This window comes from Antechinus flavipes, chromosome 1, assembly GCF_016432865.1.
Source record: "Antechinus flavipes isolate AdamAnt ecotype Samford, QLD, Australia chromosome 1, AdamAnt_v2, whole genome shotgun sequence".
Taxonomy (NCBI): domain Eukaryota; kingdom Metazoa; phylum Chordata; class Mammalia; order Dasyuromorphia; family Dasyuridae; genus Antechinus; species Antechinus flavipes.
In genome coordinates, this window is record NC_067398.1 from 150,799,965 (window position 1) to 150,811,825 (window position 11,861).

The 11,861-nt window shown below is 33.9% G+C and overlaps 1 protein-coding gene across 10 annotated transcripts in view; it reads left to right on the forward strand.

Moving 5' to 3' along the window:
- ERBIN (erbb2 interacting protein) overlaps nucleotides 1–11,861 on the forward strand; it is a 169,924-nt gene that overhangs the window by 141,288 nt on the left and 16,775 nt on the right. For 6 of the 10 annotated variants that reach the window (XM_051991426.1, XM_051991440.1, XM_051991456.1 and 3 more), the window contains exons 21-22: nucleotides 3,196–3,379; nucleotides 5,576–7,142. In XM_051991426.1, the coding sequence (XP_051847386.1) occupies nucleotides 3,196–3,379; nucleotides 5,576–7,142 (1,751 nt within the window). Of the gene's footprint in view, nucleotides 1–3,195; nucleotides 3,380–5,575; nucleotides 7,143–11,123; nucleotides 11,268–11,861 lie in introns of all 10 variants that reach the window. The other 4 variants (XM_051991400.1, XM_051991412.1, XM_051991408.1 and 1 more) reach the window with 1 other exon arrangement.

An 11,861-nucleotide genomic window follows, 5' to 3' on the forward strand; every position in this document is an offset into this window, starting at 1 on the left:
CTAGACTGAATTGTCTCTTGTAACAAAGAAAATCAATTAGGGAAAAGCTTTCAGAATAAAAACAATATAATCGCTTTACCCTTCTGCTTTGTGTTGGGAGTATGTTTCATTATCTTTTTTGTGGATATGCTTGTATCAAAGAAACCATCCTTGATGAAAGTATCAGAAGAAAACAGGCAAACTTTTTCAGATAATTACCATAGCAGCTACATATTTATCATCATACAGTTGATAGAAAGGTATAGAAAACTCAAAGATTCACTAAATCTATACTTCATCCAGCTAGAATATAGCCAAGAATAAAGAAAACCAAAAAAAAAAAAAAAAAAAAAGACTTTTTAGAAGTCAAGATGGATATCTCAGAGTTCATACTTTATGACTTATTCTTTAATGAGCATTCCATAGCATTCTCCTATTTATATAAAGTTCTTTCTCAACCGTGGTGTTTTATTTCCCAGAACATGTGTTTTTAAAAAATAAAATAAAATAAAAACCAGACCAATTAAAGATCTCTTGGTGTAGAAGTTGCCAATACAATGCATATTGTCCTGGCTCTGCAACTTTTATTCATGGAGAGTTGTCTGGGGCAATTACAGGTTAAATGATCTGCCCAGATCTTAGTCAATGTGACCAGGTCACTTTCAGATCAGAAACAGTAAAACAGTAAGGGGTAGTAGGATTGCTAAAGTTACTGTAACAGCTGTAAGAAGTTGCAGCTAATAGTCCCACAAGAAGACAGAAAATCTAAAAGGGAAACATATCCTCCAAAAGCACCATGCTCTTTCATTATTTGTATGTTGGCACTAACAAGCCCTTTCAAGTCAACAAGTAATTATTAAGCATTTACTGTTTTACCAAGCACTGTTATAAGCAATGTGGGTACAAAAAAAATGCAAAAGCACGTAAATGAAAGGTAATTTTAGAAGGACAGGGTTGGGATAGGTGAGGGGATGGAGAGGGAATACCAGGAAAGATCTTCTTGCTATGTCTTGAAGGAAGCCACAAAAAATAGACAAAGTTGAAGTGTGTGTGTGTATTGGGATGGGGATGGGGGTTGCAAAGAGAGGTGTTTTTTGGTGAGATGGAGACAGATCATGCACTATCAAGCTGGCTGTCAGCTGTGCAGAGCATAGGAAGATGGGAAAGGTAGAAAAGGGCCAATTTAAATTGTGAAAGGCCTCAGAAGTTAAATCCCAGCCATAAGAGGGAACTAGTTAAGTCTAGTGAGTAAGTATGATTGGTGTGAGATGACTTGGTCTACTCTCCAGGAAAATTAGTAGGGACAGTAGAAGTAAAATGTTTAATGGGAAAAGTATTCCAGGTGGGAGGAAATGAAGGCCTGACCCTTGATAGTAGCTGTGATTACTGTTGTTGTTTGTCCTGTGTTGTCAAAGAGGACCATGACATCAGGGAGAGACTGCCATGATATACAAGTGAACTGGATTTAAGGAAGGGAGAACAGTGCCAAGTCACCTGCCTCACTTTCCCTTGCAGAGCCATCTGGGTCCAGTGGCCAAAGGAGGATTGGGAGATGGTCCTGGATGCAGTAGGAGGCCCTGATATTTTTAAGCTAAGGTCTTTAATAGGTCTCAGTTTAACTGAGACAACCTTCCCTTCATGATTGAAGCAAACTTTTTCTTTTTCTTTTACCTAATCCAAAAACAACAACCACTACCACCTAAATAAATAAATCTGGGGAGGGAAGGCCTTCAGCAATTCTGATTGCTATTTGCATTCACTGAGTCTACTTGTACCCAAACAATGACCACTTGGGGCATGGCCTGGGACTTATTGTTACTGTTAGTCATTTTAGGTGTAAAAAATGCCATGATATTATTTGACAACAGATTTTGATGTGTTTGGATGAATTATGAGAAAGAGTTGAGCATGGTACTAAACTAAGGTTGTATCTAAAAAGATGATATTGTACATTTATATTTGAGAGCCCAGTGATATTGATGTGGGTTGTGGTCCCTTTAAGAATTGATTTATTTCTGATTCCCAACCCCTCCTAGCTGATCCATTATCAATCCAGGAAACTAGGACCTTTTGATTCACAAATCCTGGTCAAAAGCATCCCTTTGAATTCCAATAGAAGATCCAGGCCTGTCCCAGCCCACACCTAGATCTGAGGTGACTTGGGCTGTCCCAGTCCCCATTTTAATGATCTACTCAGGTTTCCCAACCCCCACCAAGCAAACTCAAGCCCACACTGAAAGCCAAAAAGAGCCAACTTGAGACTCCACCCACAGGCCCCTTTAGCCAAATCTCTCATTATAAAAGAGCCAAACTAAAATCCTCTCTTTGCCAAGGTTCCAAACATGCCAACCTTACGCCTGGCATGCCAGGGATCTCTGTCCGCTGGAATCCTGTTTTTGGTGGCTCTCTACCTTCACCTGTTTCCTTAACTAGACTTTAACTTTACTTCCAAACCCCATAATAAATCTCTTTTATCAGTCTAGCTTTTCGGGCCTGTAAATTCCTTTATAGGGGACTCTTGTACCATTACTAGACTTCATTTAACTCCATATCCTTGCACCAAATCCAAAGGGGTTGTAGGGGAGCTCTATTTGACACCCTGTATCCTAAACCAGCCACTAGACCTCAATTAAACCCAAATTTCATTTAGGTACTCCATATCTAGACCTCATCAATATTATAGTCAACTTTATCTTTTTGAGTTAAACTCTCTTATTCATAATGTTCATTATAATCGGTTTTATTTCTGTATAAATTCAATAGAAGCTGAATAGTTCCCAATATATTGCATCATGTCAGTTACTAATCATTTCCCTTGTTATTCTATGCTTCCATACTTGATACCCTCTCTATTAGTTATATGTTAACAATTTTTTCTCTCCCTCAATATGATTTATAAATAGAATTAGAATATGTAGTTGATATTATATCTAATAATATTTTGGAAATATACATAAATAGCTTTATTATTTGTTTAGTAACAACTAGAATGGTTTCTTTAACAATTGAATGGTCAATGAATTGTTATTTCTTAATGTTTGTTTGAACAATATGATTTTTAAGGTTTCTGTTTATAAACTCTTCTCCCTTATCTATGGAAAATTTTCTCCATGAATAAGATATTTTATGAATGTAATTTTTTTTTTTTTTGGTAAAATGCACTGTCTAAAGTCACATGGTAGTATATTGGACTGATCTGATAAAATTTTCTTCCAGATGATAAGGATACTGATTCTTTATCAGATGAAGCTACTACACACAACAGCAACCAAAATAACAGCAATTGCTCTTCTCCGTCTCGAATGTCAGATTCAGTTTCTCTTAATACTGATAGTAGCCAGGACATTTCATTGTGCTCTCCATTGAAAGAAACACATATTGCTGTTATTTCCAAAATAAGGTCTGTAATTTCTTTATAAGAATAAAATGGCTTATATTTGTATCATAGTATCCTTTAGATGTTTTAAGATAGTAAATAATGCTCAAAAATTAAGTCCCATTATTGCTAAGCGCTCTAAAGTTGTTCAATTACTTGTCTGATTTCTTTATTTTATTACTAACTGTACATACAAGTTTTTAGTGTTCTTAGTATCTTTTATATGACAAGACTAAAATAAAACAGATTTTTGGCAATGACACATTGCACTGGAATCTAGGTATATATAGCCAAAATGGAAAAGACATTTGAATAGTTAGCTAGTACATCTATCTGTTGTGCTAACCAGTTTGAAAATTTCCTACCAAAATATATACATATATATATTTAATTTTCAAATTTAAAAGAATTTGTGGGAAAGAGAAGTATCATGGATTATTAAATCAAATTCACATCATGATTGGCCATTATTACTTGTTGAGCTTTATAATCAATATAATTAGGGAGGGAAGTTGTTAGTCAAACTTCTTGAGTGATTCCTTTATGTTGATGTGATTTTAAAATAACAAACTAAAGCCTAGAGGTAATTGGGTAATTTTGACCTGGTAAACAACACATAATAATTTGAAAGCCATATTAATGTGCCAGTTAAACACTTGTAGCAAGGGGGAAATAGCTATTTGAAGCCTGTTAATTATTGAATTAAAAGTTCACATTAAGTTAATATTACACAGTACTTTACTACTAAATCATTTTAATTTTTTCAGGCATTTTGAAGCAAAAGTTTTTGAATTTTTTGATTTGAATAGTTCTAAAAGAGACATAAGCTTTACCTTAAATTTGTTTATAGATTTAGGGCAATATTCTTAACCTTTTGTGTCATAGCAGTCTAGTTTTTCTCAGAATAATTTTTTTAAATTTTCTGTTACAATTTAATGACAAAGTGCAGTGTGATAAGCCTGGTTTTAAACCATTCCCTCCTTTAAAAAAGTTGTATAGACACATCCCCTCTCATAGGCTCATCTCTCTTAAAAGCATTATGTAGACATGTTTGCATACATTTGCACTGGTGGTTTTATATATATAGCAAAATTCCAGTGATGTTTTAGAGAAAAAAATTATTAAAGTTACAATATTTTTCCATCTATAGGGACAGAGCCCCTCCAAACTGATCCACAGCCCCTTTTTTCTGTGGGGCTCCAGATTAAAAACCTTATCAGGGGAAGCATATCTGTCCATATTTCATATATTAACTCTTATATCCTGCACTATTATTTAAGCAGAGAAGAAAATTGTTCATTTCATTCAGCAACAGTGTGACATGCAAAGGTTTATACTCATGATAAAATCATGTCACTTATAAAGAAGTAAAAGCTAATAAGTAAGAGAGCTTACTGCTACTTTTCTATGGTGCTTAGAAATAAAGAATGGCTTATTGGTAAAGAACTCTTGTTTTATCGTATGCTCTCTAAGGGAAAGATAAGCTTGAAGAAGAAATGTTTTGGAGATCATTAATTTGAATATCTGTGTTAAGACTGTAGAGGTTATTATTTGTTTGATTGTGTAAGCATATATGTTATAATTTTGAAATATTTGTGAACAGTACTGTATAATAATATCAAATTAAAAGATTTATGTTCCCTTTTATTCTCTATTATAGGTCTTTAGAAAATTATTTAGGCTGTTAGTTACTAATTTTATCATTTGCATAAATAAAAATTATCTGTCATGAATAATTTGAGCATCCACCAATTTTCCATTAATTTTTTTCTCCTTAATATTTTAATATTATCAGATGATAGTTTCTTCACCTCATGGAGCTTTTTGTCCCTTTTCTGCCTAAAACTGTCTCATTTTATAGTATTTCATGACTTTAGTTTATTCACCATTGCAGTTAAAAAAAAAGGAAATCAAGTCATTTTTATTTTTACTTTACACAGATTTGTGTGTCAGAAAGCTTGAAAATATTAGCAAAAATTAAATTTTGGGAGTATCAGTAGATTCTCTCCATATTGTTTTGCTTAGTGGTAATTAATTAAATATCGTAGATAAGATATGATTATTTTTAATATCATTAATATAGCCCTCGTGTTTATACTATTACTTTAATCTGACTATAATTTTGATTTTCAAAAAATAAAGACAAATGATGAATTAGATCTTTGCCATCATTTATAAAAGCTGTCTTTTGTCATTTCAAAGAATTGTTCTTTGTTTTAGGCAAGAAGATGAAAATTTTAATAACCTTTTGCAAAATGGTAGTGATTTAAGCAACTCAACAGAAGAAAAATGCAAAGTTAATGAGAAAAAAATCTTCAATTTGACTGAATATGATTTGAACATTGAAGAAAGATTGGCTCTATTAGAAAAAGATATTGATCTTAAAACCACTACTGAAGAATCTCAAAAATTAGACCAAATCAACAGAAATCTTAATAGACTCACAATTAATAATACATTTCAATCAGAGACAGTGGAAAGATCAAAGATAACACAAGAACTAGGATCAGGGAAAAGCCTTTTAATTAATAATACTATAGAGGAGACTGAGCACTTGGAAAATGGAAATAAGTATCCAAATTTAGATTCTGTAAATAAGATTAATGGACATTCTGTAGATCTTGCAAAGTCTCCTCAGAGGACTGAACAATTAAAGGAGCCTGCCCTTGATTCTGAGCCTTGTGTGAATATATGTGTTTCCAAAAGTACTGAAGATTTATCTCCCCAAAGAAGTGGACCAGTAGGAGCTGTTATAAAATCTCATAGTATAACAAATATGGAGGCTGGAGGACTGAAAATATATGAAATTTTGAATGATAATGGTCCACAACAGCCAAGCTCAGCAGTGAAAACTATATCATCTGGCATTGATGGAAAAAACATAGTCCGGAGTAAATCTGCTACACTGCTCTATGATCAACCTTTGCAAGTGTTCGCTGGTTCCTCCTCATCTTCTGACTTAATATCATGTACAAAAGCCATATACAAGTTTGATTCAAATCACAACCCAGAAGATATTAATATAGGAAGAAGTTCTGGAACATCTAGTACACAGTTTGTACCTCAAATATATGGTCCCCCACAATATAATATCCAGTACAGTAACAGTGCTGCAGTTAAGGATACTTTGTGGCCCCCTAAGCAAAATGCCCAAGTTGATCAAGGCAGTTTACCTCCTCCACGTCTTCTCAGATCAGAAAGTACAGAAAACCCTAATTATGCTAAACATTCTGCAAATATGAATTTTTCTAACCATAACAATGTTCGAGCTAATGCTTACAACTTGCATCAAAGGATGGGACCAGCAAGGCACATGGAGATGTGGGCAGTCCAACCAAATGACAGACTTGTTCCTGGAACAGGCCGAAATACACTTCAGAGACAGAGTAGCATCTCCTCTACAGCCTCTGTAAATCTTGGTGACCCAGGTCCCACCAGGAGACCTCAGATTTCCGAGGGAGATTATTTAACTTATCGAGAATTACATTCGGTGGGAAGAGCTCCATTGATGATGTCGGGATCACAGCGACCCCTTTCTGCAAGAGCCTATAGCATAGATGGTCCAAATGTACCTCGACCTCAGAGTGCTCGACCCTCTGTTAATGAAATACCAGAAAGAACTATGTCAATTAGTGATTTTAATTATTCACGGACTAGTCCTTCAAAAAGACCAAATCCAAGAGTCAGTTCTGAGCATTCTTTATTAGAACTTCCAGGAAAAAGTAAAGTTCCTCATGACTGGAGAGAACAAGTACTGCGACACATTGAAGCTAAAAAACTAGAAAAGGTAAACTTGATTGCTCTTTTTTTTTTATCCTAATCAGAATTATTTTGTTCTGGGTGTAATATTGTATATGTATTAAGAGAAAGTAAAACATAGTAGTTAAAATGAATTGAAATGCTATATTGGGGATTCCTTTTGTGTGTGTTGACCTCAGAGGTTACTTCCAACTTTCAAATCAGAGTGGGATTGCAACTCTGATTCACTTGACCACTAAGGCACATTCAGGTGGGTTATATCTAACATGGTAGCTCCAGAACAAGTTTTCCTTCCTAGTCCTTTTCATTTCTCATATTTCTTAACACATGCTAATGGGTCAGGGAATTGTGAATTTTCTGTTTTGCATTAACAATTTATCTTTTGTTTTGCATCAAAAATGAATATAAAGGGGAACTGATATTGTTATAAAATCATGTAAGATTTTACTGCTTAAAGTCACAAATACCAATTAACAAAAAAATTAACATAAATGCAAATTTTGTTTTCATATTGCTTCATGTTATACAAACTAACTCTCCTACTGATACTTTAGTGGTTTTGTGACTATTAAAATCCTGACTTATTTTATTTCATCTAACTTTATGGCCAATGAGATAGTTGTAGACACTATATCTATGAATTTGTAAGTTCAGTCTATAAAAGATGTTTTACTTCCTAAAAAAAACCTTCCTAAAAGAACAACTCTGTTATGCTGCCATCAAGTGGAGATAATGACTCAATTACAAAATCCAAAATGTAGGATGTAAACTTTGCCTTTAATTGATTCAAATACCTATTGATTTAAATCTGTTTTCTATAGATAATCCTTCAAAAATAAAGCTATGAAAGCAGTTGAATGTTTTAGTAACTTTAACCAATGAAGCTTAAAATGAGATGCCATAGTGTAACTGAATATATTTCTCATTAATCCTTAGTTTTTTCTTTACCAGCTTAAGCCTTATTTTAGGGAAAAAAAATTTACAGCAAGAAAGTCTAAACTTTGGAGTTAGCTCAGTTTCAAAGCTTCTTTGATCTTTGAACGTGAATCAGTTTCTTTCTCTTCACCACAAGTAATTAATACACATTTTGCAGGTTATTTGATTTAGGCACAGGGATGTCCTTAAATCTTTTCAGCCCCCATAGAAACCTTGCTTTTTTTCCATACTCTGAACTATGGATTTTCTAATAATAAAGTATTAAAAACCTTTTGCTGTACCTTTCCTCATAACTATGTTATTACCATTTTGATAAAAAAAATTAAACTTTACCTTCTTTCCATCTTTGGCCAGAGTACTTTGAATAATTGTGAATTTCATCAAGACAGAGATCTCTTTAGGTAATAGAGTTAAGATATTGAAGTAATAAGAAAAGAGATCTCACTTAAATGAGATTACATGTGTTGCATGAGATAAGGAATCTATAAGATGAAGCAATGAGGGTCCAGTTAGTGTGGGATTCAATAGATTTATATTCAACCTAGTCAGCTTGCTATCTGATATCCTTCAGCACTACCCAGGTACATAAAAGTAAAAGTACAACTTAGAGAGCATTATGTTTGACCATTAGCAGATTAGAAATAATAGAAAGTCCAAGTAAAATAGAAGTGTTGATAAACACTTAATGAGGAAGCAGAATGCATTGTGAAGGTGGCTCATCACTAAGTCAAAACAGTGTACAGCCGTTGGGAAGTGAAACCACTGTGACAATGATCCTTTCTCTTCTCAGAGAAGAGAGCACAGCCTATTCTTCACATACCACCTGCCAAATTTATTGCCTTCATTTCAACCTTTATTACTCAATTATAATCACTTAATTATTCAAAGCCTTAATAAAGGATTATGCCTGTTCTCTTAGACAGATTAATAATGTAGATAAAACCTATACATGAATAACTGTTACACCAGTTACATAGTTTTAAAAAGCAAAGGAAGGATCCAAAGCATAGTGAGAACGTCAAGAGAAAAGAAATTACTTTGTGGGAACAGGGAAAGTTTTGTGAAGGAGATGGAACCCTGGCTAGGCCTTTTTAAATAGGAATTTCAAGAGGAAAGATGAGCAAAAAATGAGCAATGGCTTAACCATAAGCATGGGGTAAAGAGCAAGATGAAATCAGGGGCTTAGCAAGCAGTCAAATTTGGCTGGAACATAGCATGTGGAAGATGTGATCAACCTGGAAAGAGTTTGGAGCCAAAGTTTTTGAGAGGTGTAGAAGTTACCCTTGTCAAATGAAAAAATTGTGATTCTTTTTGACAAAAAATGAAACAACTATTGAAAGTTTTTGAGGAGAAAAGTTATTTGTGGTGAGACTTGTACATTGTGAATAAAAGGTATTGGGAGGGAGCATTATTGTTAAAGTCTTGAAGGAAATAAGGATTCAAAAAGGCAAAGGTGAGAAGAGAAGGCATTGGACATAGGAAACAATCACCTTCAGCTTCAAAGAGATGGGAGGAATATAGAATTGTGTGAGAATGGAAGGATAGAATCATGTCACATTACTAAGTAATTTAAATGCCAGATAGTCAAGTTTATATTTGAAGAATTGTTTGACATAATCAGACCTTTGTTTTAGGAAAGTCGCATTGGTAGCTGCATGGAGTATGGATTAGAATGGGGAGAGGCTTGAGGAAAAGAGATAAAAATTGAAGTGTCCAGATAAGATGTGATTAGAATTGCCCTTGGGAGGTAGGGTGTAGAAACTTGGAGAAAAGAAAGACTGAATGTGCATACTGTAGACTATAAGAGAGATAGTTTATCTTCCTACTGCCTTCCCAGCTTGTGAAAGCTGGCAGTGTGTAAATTTCAAGAGGATGCTTAGCCTCAGCAATCAGTATTAATATGTATTAATATATATAAAAACTCCATTTTTTTCCTCATGATTGCTAAAAAGTCAGGGATCAGTGACTCCGTTTTTTCCTCATGATTGCTAAAAAATAAAGGATCAGTGGAAAATCAGTATACTGTAGGAGATTTGGGGAAGGGTTTCCTGGGAGGAGGTTGGTTTGTATACATTTAGTTCTCTTCTGACATTGGGGGAAAAAATTTGTGATTGTGGAACGGATTATTCTATCCCCATAAGCCCATTCTGTTAACATCAGCTCTTATCTCTCCATTATTCTTGTCCCTTTTGAGAAAAAATAACGCCCAGATAATTTAAGTAGTAATAATGTATAAAGATATACAAAATAAATCTTTATCATTGTGGCCTTTTATGTAGAAAACTTATTTAGAAGAAAAAATATTTCTAAACACATCAATTTTCTATTTCTTTTAGCCTTGATTGACAAACTATACAAAATTTAATTTTACTCATCATATAGCAATATGTTTCTCAAACTTGTTTCTACTCAGGACATTTCTCTTAGGGAGAGACATTTTTTAATTAAATTAGTTGAAAGGAGCATCTAGATGATGCAGTAGATAGAATACTGCCCCTGAAGTCGGGAGGACCTAAGTTCAAATCCAGTCTCAAACACTTAACATTTATTAGCTGTGTGACCTTGGGCAAGTCACTTAATTCCAGTTGTTTTGAGAGTCCCCTTCCCCCCCAAAAAAAAATTAACTGAAATAAGTAGGGATAAGGTAATTTTCCAAAAAGATGTTGTGTGCCCTAGAATAGGAAGTATATATTTAAATGTTTTTACCTATAAATGTGGCTGAATGAATGTTTACATATGGCTTCAGTTTCTGCTTCCTAACTCTCCGCATAAGATATGTTGGAAATAAATAAATTATAATTATTAAATAAATTAGCACCATTCATGTGATTCCCTTAATGTTCAAATATGTAAATGATTTTATTTACATGTAATTTATGTGTACTTTTTATGTCTTAATTTATAATAGGCACCAAAGTTTTATGCCATAATGGCATTGGCAACTGATTGGTTTGCATGGATTTACTTCTGCATGACATTGAGTATATTTGTGTATAAGTCTATGTATATAACATGTCCTGTGGTTTTTGCATGCTGCACTAATCTCTGTTAAATCTGTCCCCTCTTTATTCAGAGCATGCTGTCTAGGTCCTTTAATTCCAATTTTGCTGCAGTAAGCAGCTTTCACTATGGCAGCTCTAGGGATCTGCACAGCAGCCAAGGCAGTCTTGCCTTGAGTGTTGCAGACGGAAGAGGTTCTGGTGGGCACATTTTTCGTGTGAGTACCTACAGTAGATCAGTCCTTTCAGTACATAAAAGAAAAAGAAGTTTAAATGTTCTGTTTATCACTAATAAAGTCACTTCCTCTTCTTTTAGTTTGGAATCCTGATGTCTTACTAATTATGCTGCTGCTAAACACTGAACATTCAAACTTTAATTAAATTCCTTAGCTTTCAAATTTGGTTATAAATATTATGATCAACTATCAGTTATCCATACTGGCACATGAAAAGAGAAAAAAAAAATTAATTCTTTTAACTTGGAAATTGGGGTGGGGGGAATTTGTCTTCTAATTTTAAAATTTATTTTTATTCCCTATGTACTTTCCAGGAGTATACCTAACAGTGAAGAGAGGCAGAGGTCACAGATAATCTAAGAAAAGCATAATGAGTCACACTTAGATAATTAAGAAATTATTAATTAAATACAACTTAGAACCCAGGGTTTTTGAGAATTAATAGATGAATGTTTAAAATTCCTAGCAGTTTTTGGATATTATTTAATGAGACTAGATAAGATAAATCTTATATACTATGAAAAAAATCATAGTCCTTGGTACCCATCCTCATTGTCTCTAACCCATTATTCTTGG